Genomic DNA, 16,778 nt, shown 5'->3' with positions numbered 1-16,778 from the left:
TAGTTGGACGAGCTCACAGCCCACCTGATGTTAGGTGGTTACTGGAGCCCATAGACATCTACAACGTAGACGCGCCACCCACCTTGAGATATAAGTTCTAAGGTCTCAAGTATAGTTACAACGGCTGCCCCACCCTTCAAACCGAAACGCATTACTGCTTCACGGCAGAAATAGGCAGGGCGGTGGTACCTACTCGTGTGGACTCACAAGAGGTCCTACCACCAGTAATTACGCAAATTATAATTTTGCAGGTTTCATTTTTATTACACGATGTTATTCCTTCACCGTGGAAGTCAATCGTGAACATTTGTTGAGTCCATAATTCATTAGAAAAATTGGTACCCGCCTGAGATTCGAACACCGGTGCATCGCTCGACACGAGTGCACCGGACGTCTTATCCGTTAGGCCACGACGACTTCAAGGTAACTAATTGCTGACAATCTGGCGGTAATTACATCTCGTCGGCATGATCGGGTTACAAGGCAGTACGTACCAACCTGGGTTGGCCTGCAGCCTCCTCAGCAGGACCCCGCTGGTGCAGTAGAGCACGGAGCCGGCGGGTGGCCGCGGCGGCTTCGAGTGCAAGCGCACTTGATAACCGACTGTTTCTCCAACCTGGAAATTCAGATGTTCACGAGAAGACGAAAACACTTGGTAATCAGGCAATAATAGATCTGAATCGCACTATTGATATTTAAAAAAAATTATGATTATAGAGGTCAGGTATGCCAAAAACCATTTTGACACTATATCCAACCCTGAAAATGGACGACTTGGCTGCACCCTTGGCATTGCTGACGTCCATGAGCGACAATAACCACTAACCATCAGGTGGACCGTATGCTTGTATGCCTACAAAGACAATAAAACAATAATGAAGTCAGAACAACTTTGTGGTTTATATTGTGCTTTACATGCAGAATGTTCTGAAGAATTCTTTGAGAAGATCCCTACATCTCGTCTTTAACATCGCACCGGGCTCAACTCCGGACTTCATCTCTTCGATGTTAAGTCGTCGTGGCCGAAAAGATAAGACGTCCGGTGCATTCGTGTTGAAGCGATGCACCGGTGTTCGAATCCAGCAGGCGGGTACCAATTTTTCTAATGAAATACATACTCAACAAATGTTCACGATTGACTTCCACGGTGAAGGAATAACATCGTGTAATAAAAGTGAAACCCGCAAAATTATAATTTGCGTAATTACTGGTGGTAGGACCTGTTGTGAGTCCGCGCGGGTAGGTACCACCGCCTTGCCTATTTCTGCCGTGAAGCAGTAATGCGTTTCGGTTTGAAGGGTGGGGCAGCCGTTGTAACTATACTGAGACCTTACAACTTATATCTCAAGGTGGGTGGCGCATTTACGTTGTAGATGTCTATGGGCTCCAGTAACCACTTAACACCAGGTGGGCTGTGAGCTCGTCCACACATCTAAGCAATAAAAAAAAAAAACTTCATCCATACTGCCTTGTAGCACGTTTGTCTACAGTGAGTTTCCAGAAATTTGTTCAGTAACGTACCCTGATGTTTTGGGGTGAAATTCCCTCTGCAGTAATTCCTGAACGCTATAACATATGTCCTTCTCAAACGAGGATCACTCAGCGATAGGCAGCGGCTCGGCTCTATCCCTAGCATTGTTGATGTCCATGGTAACTGGTGGTAGGACCTTTTGTGAGTCCGCACGGGTAGATACCACCACCCTGCCTATTTCTGCCGTGAAGCAGTAATGCGTTTCGGTTTGAAGGGTCGGCAGCCGTTGTAACTATACTAAGACCTTAGAACTTATATCTAAAGGTGGCTGGTGCCTTTACGTTGTAGATGTCTATGGGCTCCAGTAATCACTTAACACCAGGTGGGCTGTAAGCTTGTTTAAAAAACCGACGATAACCACACACTCTGAGGCGTATGCTCATCTGCCTATATTGTCGAAATGTTATTAAGCTTCAGCAACATGAATTCGGCCATCGATCCCCTCCGCCAGGGTCATACAGTCGTATCTCACCTCCTCCCCTAGTTCGCTGGCGACTCTCTGCGCCAGTCCGATGGCGGCCACGCGTCTCGGCTCCGACACAATGGCGGTCGACAACAAGGAGTTTTGCAACAACGCGATCGGCACTCGCGTGGACTTCCCACAGCCAGCTTCCCCCACAACCACAGTCACCCGGCTGGCTTCGACCGCCTCAGATATTTGCTTACTGCAATGCGTGGTAATACACTACTGTTGAAAAGTGTCTATAGCTATCTTTCGACCTGTCTTTTTTTTATAGCCCTTGTAGGCAGTCGAGCATACGGCCCACCTGATGGTGAATGCTTAGCGTCGCCCATGGACTTCAGCAATGCCATGGGCAGAGTCAAGCCGCTGCCTACCGTTAACCCACTAACTAGACCTACTTTCATATCCGATCCTGTGGACCGAATTGTAAACAGTCGACGTTGCCCTAAACACGTAATTTCGGATCCTCCCGACCCATTAACGGTGCTTTTAGGTACCTCAAGCACCGATCGCCGTCCTCGCCGAACCCGTCGAATGAGATTAAAGGTTCAGTGAGTAAATTAACTCACAGGGATAGCCCACCGAGTTTCTCGTCGGATCTTCTCAGTGGATAAGCGAAGCACTGCCCTTGCTAGGGCTATCGTTAGCAAATTCGCCAAACTGAGCCCTGTGAGCTCACCTACATGATAGATTAAGCTGGTATAACCCTTCGAGGTTACTAGGATAGACGGAGGGTTCGACAACACTCCGGTTTGAGACTCGTGAGCTCACCTACACGTCAAGAAGAAGCTGAAATAGCCTCTCAAGGCTATCAGCGTAGGTAGGACGAAAAAAAAAGACCTACTGTCTGATGGATCATCGCCTTAAACGCTTATTTTTGCCCGTGAAGGAAGAAAAAGTTCTCCACCGGTCGCAATCATTCACTTACGTATTCAATCTGACATACTAACACAGATATTCGACGTGCAAGTTAGTGAAAGTCAGCATTAGGTCAACGAAAACGTGAACCAGTGAAAGTGTATCCGTCATGATGACGTCACGCGACGCGAGTATTCCGACGTAAGCGCGACTGACGTAGTTAACAGTGTTGACTTATTCGACTGACTCGATGGTGCTGTGGTTAAGAGCCCCTGACTTTAGAGCCTAGGGTCGTTGGCTCGATTCCCACATCGGGCAAACGTTTCTTTGATGAACAGTCTTGTTTGCTCTATGTCTGGGTGTTTATTATCTACTAGGGGCCCGCTTCGACTCCGCTCGGGTCTTTAACAAAAATTTCAACGATATTTGACGTAGTTTTATTTTTTTAAATAAAAGAACACTTATTGCGGCATACCTATAATAGTTATACATATTTATGCTGTCGCGACACTTTTCTAAATAATAATGTGTTCTACAAAGTCGTAGTACATTATTTTATTCTATTATCAATAGTTTTCGCAGGGCACGCGATGTAAATATTTTAGGTAGGTAATCTTTTTACACCTTGGGTTATTGGAGTTTTAGTAAGGTTCCTTAATTTTTTTCAAAAAAGATTTTAGCCTATGTCACTCGGGAATAGTATAGCTTCTAAACAGTGAAAGAATTTTACCTACCTATTCAATACAAACAAACAAACAAATCTTTCCTCTTTATAATATTAGTATAGATATATGTATATATTTATTTAAACGTATATAAGTGTGTATGTCAGTGTCTGGTATCCACTACCACAGGCTATCTTAACTTTGGACTTCGATCACGGACCGTGCTTGATTTATTTTGGACATTAGATTTTTTTTTATTCTTGAGCGAACGATTGAACCTACGGTTCATTTGCTGCGACGGAGATGAGTTCTAAGCCTTAATTGTACTGTCTAATGGCTACCCTATCTTTTAAATAGCCTTAAGCAGAAATGTGCCCGATGGTCATACCCATATTTGCAGGATCACAATAAGCCCTACCACCGATCAAATTAAACTTTAGACGTACTGCCAATTGCCGAAATATTAAAAAATAAATAATAGTTTAAAAAAAAACTAACAATACACGCTTTTATAGAAAATCCAATTAAAAAATAGAAAATAAATTTTTTAGTTGAATTTCAAATTTTTCAATATTTTTTTCAATAATTATTAATATTAAATTCTCATCGGTCCTTAATAAGTATACCTAATTTCAAGTTAATCCGACGTTTTGAAGGGGGTCAAAATCATGTTCAAAGATACCCTTACAAACATACATACGTCTGAAGCTAATAAAAGCGTATTAAAAAAAGAGATATTATTTAAAATTGTAAAGTTCGGCAACCCTACCAGTGACGTTTCAAATAAAGTCGAACGTGAGCCGCGTCACGGATATAACGCGAATGATAGAGAAAGTTGAAATTGGCTTTCAACGTTCACTGTCGCTTTTATCATGACGTCACGTGAACGACCGTGACGTAAACTAGATTTTTTATTAGGGGATTTTATGACCTGGTAACTAAGACCTTTAAGTCATGTGTTATTTTTATTTTTATGAAAAATGATAATATGCAGTGAAATGAAATGAAGATGATTAATTTGAAACATTAATCAACTGGGATGAAATGAAATGAGATGAGATGATATGGGATGAAATATAATCTCAGTAAAATGGTGGTCATTTACTGAGATTTCTTTAGTGGACTTTTTGGAGGATCCCGAGAAGTTACGTCCAGTGGCTTTGTTTCATTTTCCCACATTTGTGCACTTTCACAGATATTAAACAGTTAAAAAACCACCGTTATTACACATTTAAACCTGAAGAAAAACTAAATAGACAAAATAAAAAAGACTCGTAGAGAAGAACATAGATTAAGCAAACTATAACAATATTTTTTGCTGTATTGGGCAAACGATTCCACGATAGTAATTTCCAGTCGCTTATGGGCATCGACAACGCTAGGGGCACAATCAAATCGCTCACCATGGCGATATAGAAATAACAACTCTCTACTGGTGGTAGGACCTCTTGTGAGTCCGCACGGGTAGGTACCACCATCCTGCCTATTTCTGCCGTGAAGCAGTAATGCGTTTCGGTTTGAAGGGTGGGGCAGCCGTTGTAACAATACTGAGACCTTAGAACTTATATCTCAAGGTGGGTGGCGCATTTACGTTGTAGATGTCTATGGGCTCCAGTAACCACTTAACACCAGGTGGGCTGTGGGCACGTCCATCCCTCTAAGCAATAAAAAAAAACTTCAGTGTTGCCTTATTTAATTTTAGTGTTGCCTAATTGGATTATCTACTGTAGTTAAAACTTCAGTATCAAGGTACATTTAGTGCGTCAGTTTACAGTTAGCTGTAGAGTGTGACATAGCTACATTTGGCTGCAGGTACATTATGTCTGGAGACGGCGTGGGTGTCGCAGGCCGCCGCCAAGCAGAGGTGCGGACGAGCCGGGAGAGTGCGACCGGGTATATTGATTACTTAAATTAATTGGTCAGCACCAAATTAAATGTTAAAACTATAGTATTTTCCCTAAAGACTATTATGACCTTGTTTCTGTAACTTCGGACATCGGTAACCACTTTAAGTCCACTCATCCACGCTGGCAGACACAAATCCGCATGATTCCGGATATTATTATCACGACCCGGTTCAAGGTCGGATGACGAGGTCAACAGGTCTAGGTCACGTGGCCCGACGCCGTATACCCCGAGCAGTTCGCGACGAGGTCAGATACGGTTAATGGGTCGGGAGCGACCGCGATTCCGAGGGCAGAGCACGATTGTAAGCTCTATGACGTCATCACCGATCGTTTCCAATGAGGCAAGATTTTTACGGAATTCCCCGTATGCACATTACCTTATCTCGAGTTTCCAATTCATTTACCTGTTGTGTCTTTATCTTTTCAGAATTTCTGTAAATAAAACGGCTGTCTGCAAGAGATCGCTTTTAGCGATAAGGCCGCCTATTGTACAACTATATCTGCCTGATGACTGTTTTTTTTAAAATGTTAATTGTGTTTCAGTGTGCAAGAAAGTATATTCTCTCTCTCTCTTTCTTTAGTTTATCTCACTAATTGTGTCATATAACTTGAATGAACGGACAAGTTCACCGCCCACCTGATGTTCTTGGACATCAACAACGTAAATTTCGCCGCCCACTTTGACACCCGTTCTATTTAATTAAGTCTCATGTTTACAGTACGGCTTTTTTTTCGGGCCGGGGCCGAACCTCCTACGAGGTCTCCGGGCCTAGGGCGTGCACGAGGTATGTGGGACTGGTCCACGACTGCGAGACCGCGGGCCCAAGGGTATTTTAGGGCCCTACCGCACTAAACGAGTCTCCTGCACTCTTACATCCGACGTCCGATCTCCGTCCGGGGTCAGAACCCGGTCAGAGTAGGGGGGGTTACCGCGGTCAACGCTACAACCAGACTCGCGGCGTCATCCTAGAGTACAACGACTGCCCCAAGCTTCAAAGTACTGCACAGTACAAACGGGCAGGACGGTGGTACCTACTTGAGCTGGTTCACAAGAGGCCCGTGATTATGCAAATTATAATTTTTGTCGATTTCATTTTTATTAAGCGCTTCTCCTACACCGCGAGAGTCGTTCGTGAACATTTATTAAAAACGTATTTCATTAGAAAATTTGGTACCTGCCTGCGGGATTCGAACACCGGCACCGTCGCATCGCTCGTTACGATTACACCGGACGTCTTACCCTTTAGGCCACACGACTTAGGCCACGAATTATAGACGGAATTATTTAAGGGTATCTACGTTTTTTATATTGAACTAGTTCCCAATATTTCGGCGGTGTTGCAAGCGCCAAGATCGCGGGTAGCCCTACGTAGAATATCTATATAACTTCCATGACAGATGCTGATGTTGACAATGTTATTAGCCACATAATAATCAGGCCCGACGGCCTAACTATCTGATCAGTAGTAGTTAGATCCATTCATGGCATTTAACACCAAAAAAACATAACATTCAATAAATGACAAGAAAAATTGTAGCTTATTCACTTACGCGTATCCATCGATGGGCAAAGGAGTTTTCTCGGCGTCGTAAAGTTCAAATTTCCTTGTCAGAGTTCTCTCGCGTTTCGTTAATGTGTTTTCCGACGGCTCCGTTATGATCCTTCCGTACACGGGATGGACGTTGTTTTTTTGTTCTAATTTAAGAACGAAATTTAAAAAAATATATTAGTTCTAATACTCTGGCAACATTTTAATTTTTTAATTTCTCTATATTGTAACTATTTTTAGAAGCGGATTGGAGTCTTTTAGGGAAGTATTCGTTTAACAAAAGAAAAACAACTAGTTTGGTGTCAAATGAATTGGAGCTGGATGAAATTTTATTGATGTTTCATCCAATCATCATCATCAACCTTCAGGAATCTAATGTAACCCAGATGTCCATGGGCTTTTTGGACCAATCCCAGAAGCTCTGTCCAGAGCGTGGTCTCGATCCGCTTGTAGTAAACAGTTCACAAAAAAAACCAACTTACCAAAAACATCGTTGGTACTGTTTTCCTTTTCGAAAACATTATCCGAGTAATCATCTGAAATAAAAAAGTTAATAAAATGTATGTACATATGTATCGGCGCAACTTGCGCAACGGTTTGGGATGGTATGGACATGTGATGAGACGAAATGAAAATGAGGTTGGTAAGAGAGTGTTAACTATGAATGTGGAAGGATATAGAGGAAGGGGTAGACCTAAGAAGAAATGGATGGATTGCGTGAAAGACGATATGTGTAAGAGGGGAGTGAGCGAAGAAATGGTATATGATAGATGAGTATGGAAGGAGATAACATGTTGCGCCGACCCCAGGTGACTGGGAGAAGGGCAGGATAATGATGATGACCGGCGCAACTATATTATTTAGTATCGTTTTCTCTATCATTCTGTCAGTCATGTCTACTTTAAATTATAGTGCATTAAGGTTGTTTTTTGATTAGCTTGTGTATCTCTATGCTGTACTATTTTGGCAGGAAGCGTATTGACCGTGCCTCAGACGATGCTGATGTTCATGGGCGACGGTAACCACTCACCATCAAATCGGTCGTATGCTAGAGCGACGAAGGGCTCGACGAGTAAATTGACCCTCAGACACAGCCCACTGAGTTTCTCGCCGGATCTTCTCAGTGGGTCGCGTTTCCGATCCGGTGGTAGATTCTGCGAAGCACGGCTCTTGCTAGGGTTCGTGTTAGCAACGTCGTCAGGTTTAAGCCCCGCGAGCTCACCTACTAGTTAAGGTTCCGCTGATATAGCCTCTCAAGGCTATCAGTTTAGGTAGAAAAAAAAACTGACCTTCGTCTATGGTCGAATCTTTAGTCACAAGTGAGGTCTGCAGCAGCCTTTGCCTCGCTTCTTTGAAGGTGGCCTCGTATATTTCTTCTACAACAAAAGCGTACTTTAGTATCTAAAGATAAGCAACCAAATTTTGAATCATGAGCGTGCATTACGCACGCAAGTTATTTATTTACCTTAAGCTGCTTCTGAGATTAGCATGCACAAGCGCACAGACAAACTTTATTACTTAATTTTACTACTTATTATTACTTAATTACTTATAATATTTGCTATGTGTATGTGCATTACTATAATTCTCATGTAGTATTTGTTATTTTAGTTATGTGTTATTTGTTCTACACACACTCATCACTTTTTATTATTATTCTCATTATCCTGTCGCAGGTCTGCTTGAAGAGATTTCTTAAAGAAATAAGCAGTGCCTTTGTCGATAATTTTCCTATTACTCTGTACTATGTCTTGTTTTCTGTGTGTACATAAATAAATAAATAAAAATAAATAAAATAAACAAACAGACAAAAATTCTAAAAATCATTATTTTGGGTTTCATTGCGATTATAAAGCCTCTATAATAGTTTTCCGTACCAGTAAAAGTTAGTTGGATATAATAAATAATATAATAATGATACTTAATACCGCATATGCAGCAGCGTATCTATCATATATTCGAAAGCAATTTTTTTTTAATAAGGTCAGTTAGTCACTTAGGTGATGTAGATATATTTTTGGTTTGATTAGATTTGTGAATGTTCTTAGCTTTTTTTTTTTTTATTGTTTAGGTGGGTGGACGAGCTCACAACCCATCTGGTGTTAAGTGATTACTGGAGCCCATAGATATCTACAACGTAAATGCGCCACCCACCTTGAGATATAAGTTCTTAGGTCTCAGTATAGTTATAACGGCTACCCCACCCTTCGAACCGAAACGCATTACTGCTTCACGGCAGAAATAGGCAGGGCGGTGGTACCTACCCGTGCGGACTCACAAGAGGTCCTACCACCAGTGATTACGCAAATTAGAATTTTGCGGGTTTGATTTTTTTTACACGATGTTATTCCTTCACCGTGGAAGTCAATCGTGAACATTTGTTAAGTACGTATTTCATTAGAAAAATTGGTACCCGCCTGCGGGATTCGAACGCCAGTGCATCGCTCGATACGAATGCACCGGACGTCTTATCCTTTAGGCCACGACGACTTCTATATATAACATATATATAACAGCTATATAATATATAACAGCTGTTTCACCTTTCATGCCGAAACACATGACTGCTTTGTGGTAGCAATAGTTTATATTTAAAATAGATAATTGACAATTGTTAATTGCAATCAATTAAGTCCGTTCTCTGATGTATCATTTAATAGCCTTTTACAACACACATGAGAAGAGGTGGCCTGGTGCCATTAATGTTATGTGATTTTGAGTGATTACGAGATTCTGTAAATTCCACAACGTTAATACTGAATTATATTACTGTAATGTGTAACTAAAACATGAGACCTTAGAACTTATATCTCAAGGTGGGTGGCGCATTTACGTTGGAGATGTCTATGGGCTCCAGTCACCACTTAACACCAGGTGGGCTGTGAGCTCGTCCACTCACCTAAGCAAAAAAAAAAAAAAACCGTTAATACCATTGAAACTTACAATTAAAATCTCAATTACATTTCATATGCCTGTTTAATAATCAGTTTGTTATCATCATGAACCTCTGACCTGTGACATCCAAATTCTGGGTAACAATATCTCCATGCGTTTTACTGCTTAGCAAATTAAATATAAACTAGATGATGATATTTTTTTTTATAACGCCACCTTGTTGTGTCTTTAAAGCGGTTAGTTGCCCTCAATTAAGAAAAATAGTATTATTATTCGCCAATAGATGTCGGGAAGAGTCATAAAGTTGATTATCGATAAAGTTGATTATTGAAAACACAAATAAAACAACATTTTCTGAAAATAAATCTTAGCTAGATCGATTTATCGCCCCCGAAATCCTCTGTATACTAAATTTTATGAAAATCGTTGGAGCCGTTACCGAGATTCAGATTATACATATATATTATACAAGAATTGCTCGTTTAAAGGTATAAGATAAAAAACTACAAAAAAAAAACAAACAAACCTACTTATTCCACTCTCATAATCATTCCATATTTTGTCAATTCTCTCCATTGATTTATCGCTGATGGTAATCTGTATTGGTTCATTCAGATTACCCCTGATGTCATTCAATACGTCTCTGTCATATATTGGCGCTCCGTTTTCGTCTATTCGATTGTTGATGTACAGCCAATGCAGGGCCTTTGACGCAGCCTTTTCTGCGGCCATACGTTTTGAAATTGCGGTGCTGTTGGATTGAAAAAAATATTTCACTTCTCGATTATAATTGAAGACATGAGTGAATGAAGGGGTTAAGTACCGTTTTTAAGATTTTTAAGTTTTTACCATATTAGACCTTAATATCCTAAGATTAAAGGCTATTTTTAGAAATTTCATGAGATCAAGGAGTTATCTACCAAGAAAAAGTACAATAAGCAACAAACTTTTGTTGGCCATTTTCTCAAAATTAACAAATTGTATCATATCCCCTTCATCCACTCATGTTCAATTGTTATTTAGGTGCTTTAGTGGTACAATATTGATACAAATTACAATTAGCAAGACTTGTCCCCGGAATTTGAAAGATTACAGTTATTCTTCAGCAAACAACTTCTTACCTTTCAAATTTAACCTTCTCTGGCCAAACGAAAGCATATGTGCAGTTCCAATCATTCTGTAACGTTTTCTTCTTTTTCCCTTTCAGTGTCACTATGTTCTGTTTATAAAACACTTCAAACACTTTCTCTGGAGTCCTCGATTGTAATATATTAAGTGTTACACGAGGTTGCGGAAATATTTTTGATATTATATTGAGATCTGAAATCATTGATCAATATTTAGAATATTTATACTTGTGCTTACTTTTACAATGATATGTGAGATGGGAAGAAGCTCTCACTGCCTACCAGTATCAAATGATTACCAAAACCAAACACATTGAGTCATATTTCTCAAGTCTTAATAGTATTATTATAGAAAGGCTACCTCTTCTCCCTCTACCTTGCACTACCATTTCTATACATCTCCTCTCACCCATCGCATGTCCATACTACACTAACTGTAACACTAAGCCATATTCATACTACTGTAACTCGAAAGGACCTTTATTATTACATCCATATAATTAATGGTACTATTTGTCAGCTTACTACTAAGATTCTTCCAATTTTGAGCTAATGCTGGTGGTAATCCTAGCTGTCTAAGAGTCATAGACATATATACATGTGGTAATAGTTAATTTATATCTGTAGTAAAAGTAGTAAATGTAGTTTTTATATAATTGTACCTTTTTCTTCTTGAGCGCTCTGCAAATTTCTTTCATCTCCACTCAATATGTTTGAAGATAATTTTCTGAGAGGGAAGTTGATTTTTAATTTATTGGCTTGTGTAAATATGTTTTTATTACTACTAAATATTGTGGTTTTCGCCAGTTTTTGAAAACCTGAAAATATATTTCACCATTAATTTTGTAATTTAAAATAAAATACAACTCAATATTGTGAAACCGAATTTGAATGTGAATATTATTTAGACATGAGAGTAGACACGCTATTTTATATATCAACATTATTAATTCAGCGGTGCAATAGTTAGTCCTTGATGGTGAGGGTCATGGTTCCGATTCTTTAAGGAATAATTATATGAAGAAAATATCTTGACTATGTAACTTACTGTAAAAAAAAAGAAATGAGGATTTGTTCTGCTTTTCTTTTCCATTATTCGCCATTTAATAGACTCTTTAGGTATTAAAGAAAGCATTCCATAGAGTAGAGAAATTATTTTGACTAAAGAAAAAAGCATTACTATTTCTAAAATGGAAAGGTGCTTTGCTAAATTTGTTTTCCATTTTAGCTGGCAATGCTGCCAGCATCAAGCTTACTGTTTCATTTTTATATTCTTAGTTTTTTTTTTAATTCAAACTTTTATTCTGCTGTGTAATTGAAATAATAGTCCTGAAGATGATGTAATGTAAGGAACATCATCGTAAATGCCCTTCAACAGATACAATGATCAAAATTTTATTTGCTTCTATTAATGGACAATTTCATACACAATGGACAATTTCAATTTATTCATTCAAATGAATAAATTATGTCATAATTTATTCATTTTATGAATAAATTATGACATAATTATTACTACTTACTGATATAACCCCGGTATCGCTGGCCGACATTATTAAGCAAGCTATCATAAAAGTTATATTTTGTCCAAATACTTGATCTAGTCACTGAACTCTTACACAAAAACATACTGAATTTTGATCGACTGTTCAATAAGATAATATTTTTCTTAATATTAGATCCGTCTCTAACTTTTCTATGAACCTAACCTAAAATACAGTCTTATTTCATATTAACGTATTATATAGGTTGAGAATTCAAATTGTTTATGCCAAACATCAATTATTGTAAACTTTATATTCTATCAAAACCCAGCTTAACAAGACAAACTTTCATGTAAATATTAATAACTAAATTTATTTGTTTTCGAGAACACCTTGTTGACTTTTTTATTAATATTTAAAGGCCTGGACTGTAGTGTTTTAGCCAGTTTGCATTTATACTTATTATGACACATCACCATCACATCACTAAACTTTGTTCTACGGCACTCGTTCTTACAAAGTTCATATGTCCCTTGAATAGCACAAAATCTGTCTAGAGCTCCAGAATCGTAACTTTTCGGAATCCGAAGCTGAGAGCGGATTTACATTTTTTTATTGCATTAATGCGACTACGAGCTCACAGTCTATTAAAATTGTTATGGTCTAGAGTCCAACTACTAGCAACTACGTCAAAACGTAAATTTGGCCTTAGCCTATCTTGAGACATGATGTTGAAGTCTCAATGGTAATATAATATAACGACAATCGTTTCTTTCTAACAGGGACTAGACTATTGCGGTAGAAATAGGTGAATGGTAACACCTATCCGTGCATACTTATAAATATATCCTATTATTAGGAGTGTGGAGGGTAGAGGTAAAGAGAACCTTCTCTGTGTGTGCAAAAGTATCCATTAAAATTTGCTAATTAAGGGTGGCGCTACAGTAGCAACCGGGTCAATTTTAAAAAAGGCGCTGAAAGTTATTATAATAAGATAGATAAATAAAAAAGGACGAAATAACTGCATGCACTACAAAAGCACAAAAAGTATGTTATTTAAAGCTGATAAGAAAATGCAATCGATGTCTCCACGTTTTACCACAATTTTTACCATTTACCAATTTTAGGTTACATTGACGAAATTAGTTTGGACTCAGTAAACATGTGAGGTCTGGTATATTACACTGTCACTAACTACTCTAAATATATTCATTAATTATAGTCATTAAATATATTAAATTTCCTAACTCAGCATACTTCAATCAGTTAACAACTGCTCAATTCATATCATATCCTGTGCCTATGCTGGCGACATTCTGGAGGATTTTTTTTACCGTTATTTAGTACTGAAAGTGGGACACTTTTTCAAGCTTCTCCCATATAGACGGTTTTCCTTACCTCTACCTTCCATGATTAGGAGTAACACTTTCATCGAGGTAACATTGTACAAAACTTGCATAATTTCCATCATGACTCATGCACGTGTGGTGTTCACGCGGCCCGCATATATTTAAGGTCACTCCAGGTCATTCAATCCAGTTTTTGCAGAATGGCTGTTTTAGTTCGGTGGTATGTACCTAGTCAGGTCATAAATTCTGTCACATGTTGATGTAAAATAATTGAAACAAGTTTATTCATTACGTAACCATTCATATACCAAAATGAACTTAACAAAACATAGATTCTGATGACACTAAAGTTTATTCAAAATGACCTCCGTGACTTTGAATACAGGCCTTCAATCTGCGCGGCCAGTCGTCTATCGCAGCACGAACGAGGTCCATGTCAATATCGGCGGCTGCCTTAATCAAGGATGTCTTGAGTGACTCCAAACTGGGATGAGGCTTTGAGCACGCCTTTTCCTCCAAGTGTTGCCATATCTTGTAATCTAACGGATTCAAATCTGGACTGGAGGAGGGCCAGTCTTCGAGCCGGATGAAGTCGATTTCACGCGCCGCCGGCCAGTCTTGTGTGCTCTTCGCTCTATGAGCTGGCGCCGAATCTTGTTGGAATACCCAGTGCCTGTTATTGAACATGGTATGAGAAACAGGTTCCACAAGGTTCGTCAGGACTGTATTTTGATACACAACTGCATTCGTTTTTACACCTTTCTCACAAAAATGTACCTCTGTTAAGCCCCAATAAGAAACTCCCAACCATACCATGAGCGAGGATGGAAAATGACCTCGTTGGACACGCGGAATACGGTTGCTCGCTTCTTCACTACTGTGTGCGTACACCTTATCATTTTGTTTGTTGTAGCTCTCTTCTACGGTAAAAATTTTTTCATCCGAAAAAAGAATTTCCCGATATTTTTTTCCCGCGTACCGCTTCAACAAAGCGCGGCATCTCTTCAGTCTCAGGTCCATTAGACGAGCATTCAAACGATGTCCTGTTTTTCTTCGATATGCCCGAAGCCCTAAGTCTTCATTTAACACCCTTTTCACCGTGGTTCTGCTTAACCCCATCTGAAGGGCCAACAGTTTCTGCTTACGTTTGGGATTTCTTTGAATTCGCGCCTTCACAGCTTTTGTCACTGCTGGAGTCCTAACAGACCGAGGGCGACCACTTCTTGACCTGTCATCTACACTAGAGTCTTCATTTTATCGTTTGATGGTACGATAAACGAATCTTTTGGTTATATTCAAATTTTTCAGTATGTTAAAAATTTTAATTGGCGCCCTAACCGCAACGATGCAACGCAATAACTGCAACACGGTCTTCTTTAAGCGTCCACTACATATTTAAAACTGAGTAAAATTCTAAAAGTATACATTTTTATTTTCATGAACAATTCGAAATTCGAATTCAATAAACTTTTTTGTGGCTAGCATTCTAAAAGAAAAGTTTTTACTGTGTGACAATACTTATGACCTGACTAGTCATATGAGGAATGTAGATCATCACTACGACCTCCATATAAAACCGATACGTAGGTATTTGAAAAAAGCGTCAGAAAGGTTTTTTGAAAAGGCGGCGCATCACGATATCCCTATTATCATGGCTGTCTCTAAGTACATATCCGACTCTGGCGACAGGGCAACACAAAGCCGCCGTCGTCCAAAACATGTCTATTTTTTTATTGCTTAGATGGGTGGACGAGCTCACAGCCCACCTGGTGTTAAGTGGTTACTGGAGCCCATAGACATCTACAACGTAAATGCGCCACCCACCCTGAGATATAAGTTCTAAGGTCTTAGTATGGTTACAACGGCTGCCCCACCCTTCAAACCAAAACGCATTACTGCTTCACGTCAGAAATAGGCGTGGTGGTGGTACCAACCCGTGCGGACTCACAAGAGGTTTTACCACCAGTAATTACGCAAGTTATAATTTTGCGGGTTTCATTTTTATTACACGATGTTATTTCTTCACCGTGGAAGTCAAACGTGAACATGTGTTAGGTGCGTACGTAAAAATTTATACCCACCTGCGGAATTCGAACACCGTTGCATCGCTAGATACGAATGCACCGGACGTCTTATCCTTTAGGCCACGACGACTTCAGGATCCTCGGATCCACCCTATTCAATTTTGATGCTTTTAGCTTTAGCACTTTTAAAGCTCTCCAACCATCGGTTACTACCCAAGAATTCATCTGCAACCTAGCCCATCGACAAAACTTATTGAGTTTCTCGCCGGATCTTTTCAGTAAGTCTTTACTGGTCATTAGGATAGCTAGGGAAAAAAAGGAAAGTCGGTAAAAGGATGATATTTATCACCGAAAGAAAACTCAGCTCTAAATCGTCCGTATCATAATCTTGTATAAATTTTAAACTAATAGTCTTTGCTGTGGATTGCGTATCTGCAATAATTTACAGGCGATTTTCGTGCATTTGTGAATAATATTTTATGATTATTTTGTTATGCGCGACACGTGCACGAAAGGGTAACAGAGATATTTCACAAATCTATTAGTCAAGGACAAAGAGCGTCTAACGCCAATGAGTGATTGACTCGAATTTAATAACAACTGCATTCAAATACTTGTAAATGAATACAATGAATTCGAAACGCTTACGTAATATATTTTGAAAAATAATTCGAGACGGTCTTATATACAGATGTAGGTACATACCAATAGCTTTTATTACAGTGTGCTTAGTGCGAGTTTTGTCCATTCCCGATCGTGCGCACCGAATCGTAAACAGTCAACGTCGCGCAAAACACGTCATTTCGGATCCTCCCGATCCACTAACGGTGCTTTTAGATACCACAAGCGCCGGTCATCGTTCTCGTCGAACCCGTCGCTTGCGACGAAGGGCTCGGCGAGTAAATTAATTCACAGACAAAGCTCA

The 16,778-nt window shown here is 39.5% G+C and overlaps 1 protein-coding gene and 1 long non-coding RNA gene across 6 annotated transcripts in view; one reads left to right on the top strand and one right to left on the bottom strand.

The window, feature by feature from the left end:
- Nucleotides 1-13,880, bottom strand: part of LOC101745709 (ATP-dependent RNA helicase DHX30) — a 29,231-nt gene extending 15,351 nt beyond the window's left edge. Inside the window, exons 1-10 of one of the 5 annotated variants that reach the window (XM_062676811.1) lie at nt 12,520-12,646; nt 12,045-12,072; nt 11,659-11,814; nt 10,991-11,189; nt 10,400-10,620; nt 8,264-8,350; nt 7,457-7,510; nt 6,976-7,120; nt 2,004-2,196; nt 499-616 (exon numbers count right to left, since the gene is read on the bottom strand). In XM_062676811.1, coding sequence (XP_062532795.1) covers nt 499-616; nt 2,004-2,196; nt 6,976-7,120; nt 7,457-7,510; nt 8,264-8,350; nt 10,400-10,620; nt 10,991-11,189; nt 11,659-11,814; nt 12,045-12,072; nt 12,520-12,567 — 1,249 coding nt within the window. In that variant the 5' untranslated portion in view covers nt 12,568-12,646. Of the gene's footprint in view, nt 1-498; nt 617-2,003; nt 2,197-6,975; nt 7,121-7,456; nt 7,511-8,263; nt 8,351-10,399; nt 10,621-10,990; nt 11,190-11,658; nt 11,815-12,044; nt 12,073-12,519 lie in introns of all 5 variants that reach the window. The other 4 variants (XM_038021180.2, XM_062676810.1, XM_038021182.2 and 1 more) reach the window with 4 other exon arrangements.
- Nucleotides 4,486-5,992, top strand: LOC134201610 (uncharacterized). The gene is made up of 2 exons (XR_009976974.1): nt 4,486-5,410; nt 5,852-5,992. It is a non-coding gene; the product is annotated as an uncharacterized LOC134201610 (long non-coding RNA).
- Nucleotides 13,881-16,778: the final 2,898 nt, after the last annotated feature.

Source organism: Bombyx mori, chromosome 28 (genome assembly GCF_030269925.1).
Source record: "Bombyx mori chromosome 28, ASM3026992v2".
Taxonomy (NCBI): Eukaryota; Metazoa; Arthropoda; class Insecta; order Lepidoptera; family Bombycidae; genus Bombyx; species Bombyx mori.
This window is presented reverse-complemented; position numbering and strand designations above follow the sequence as displayed.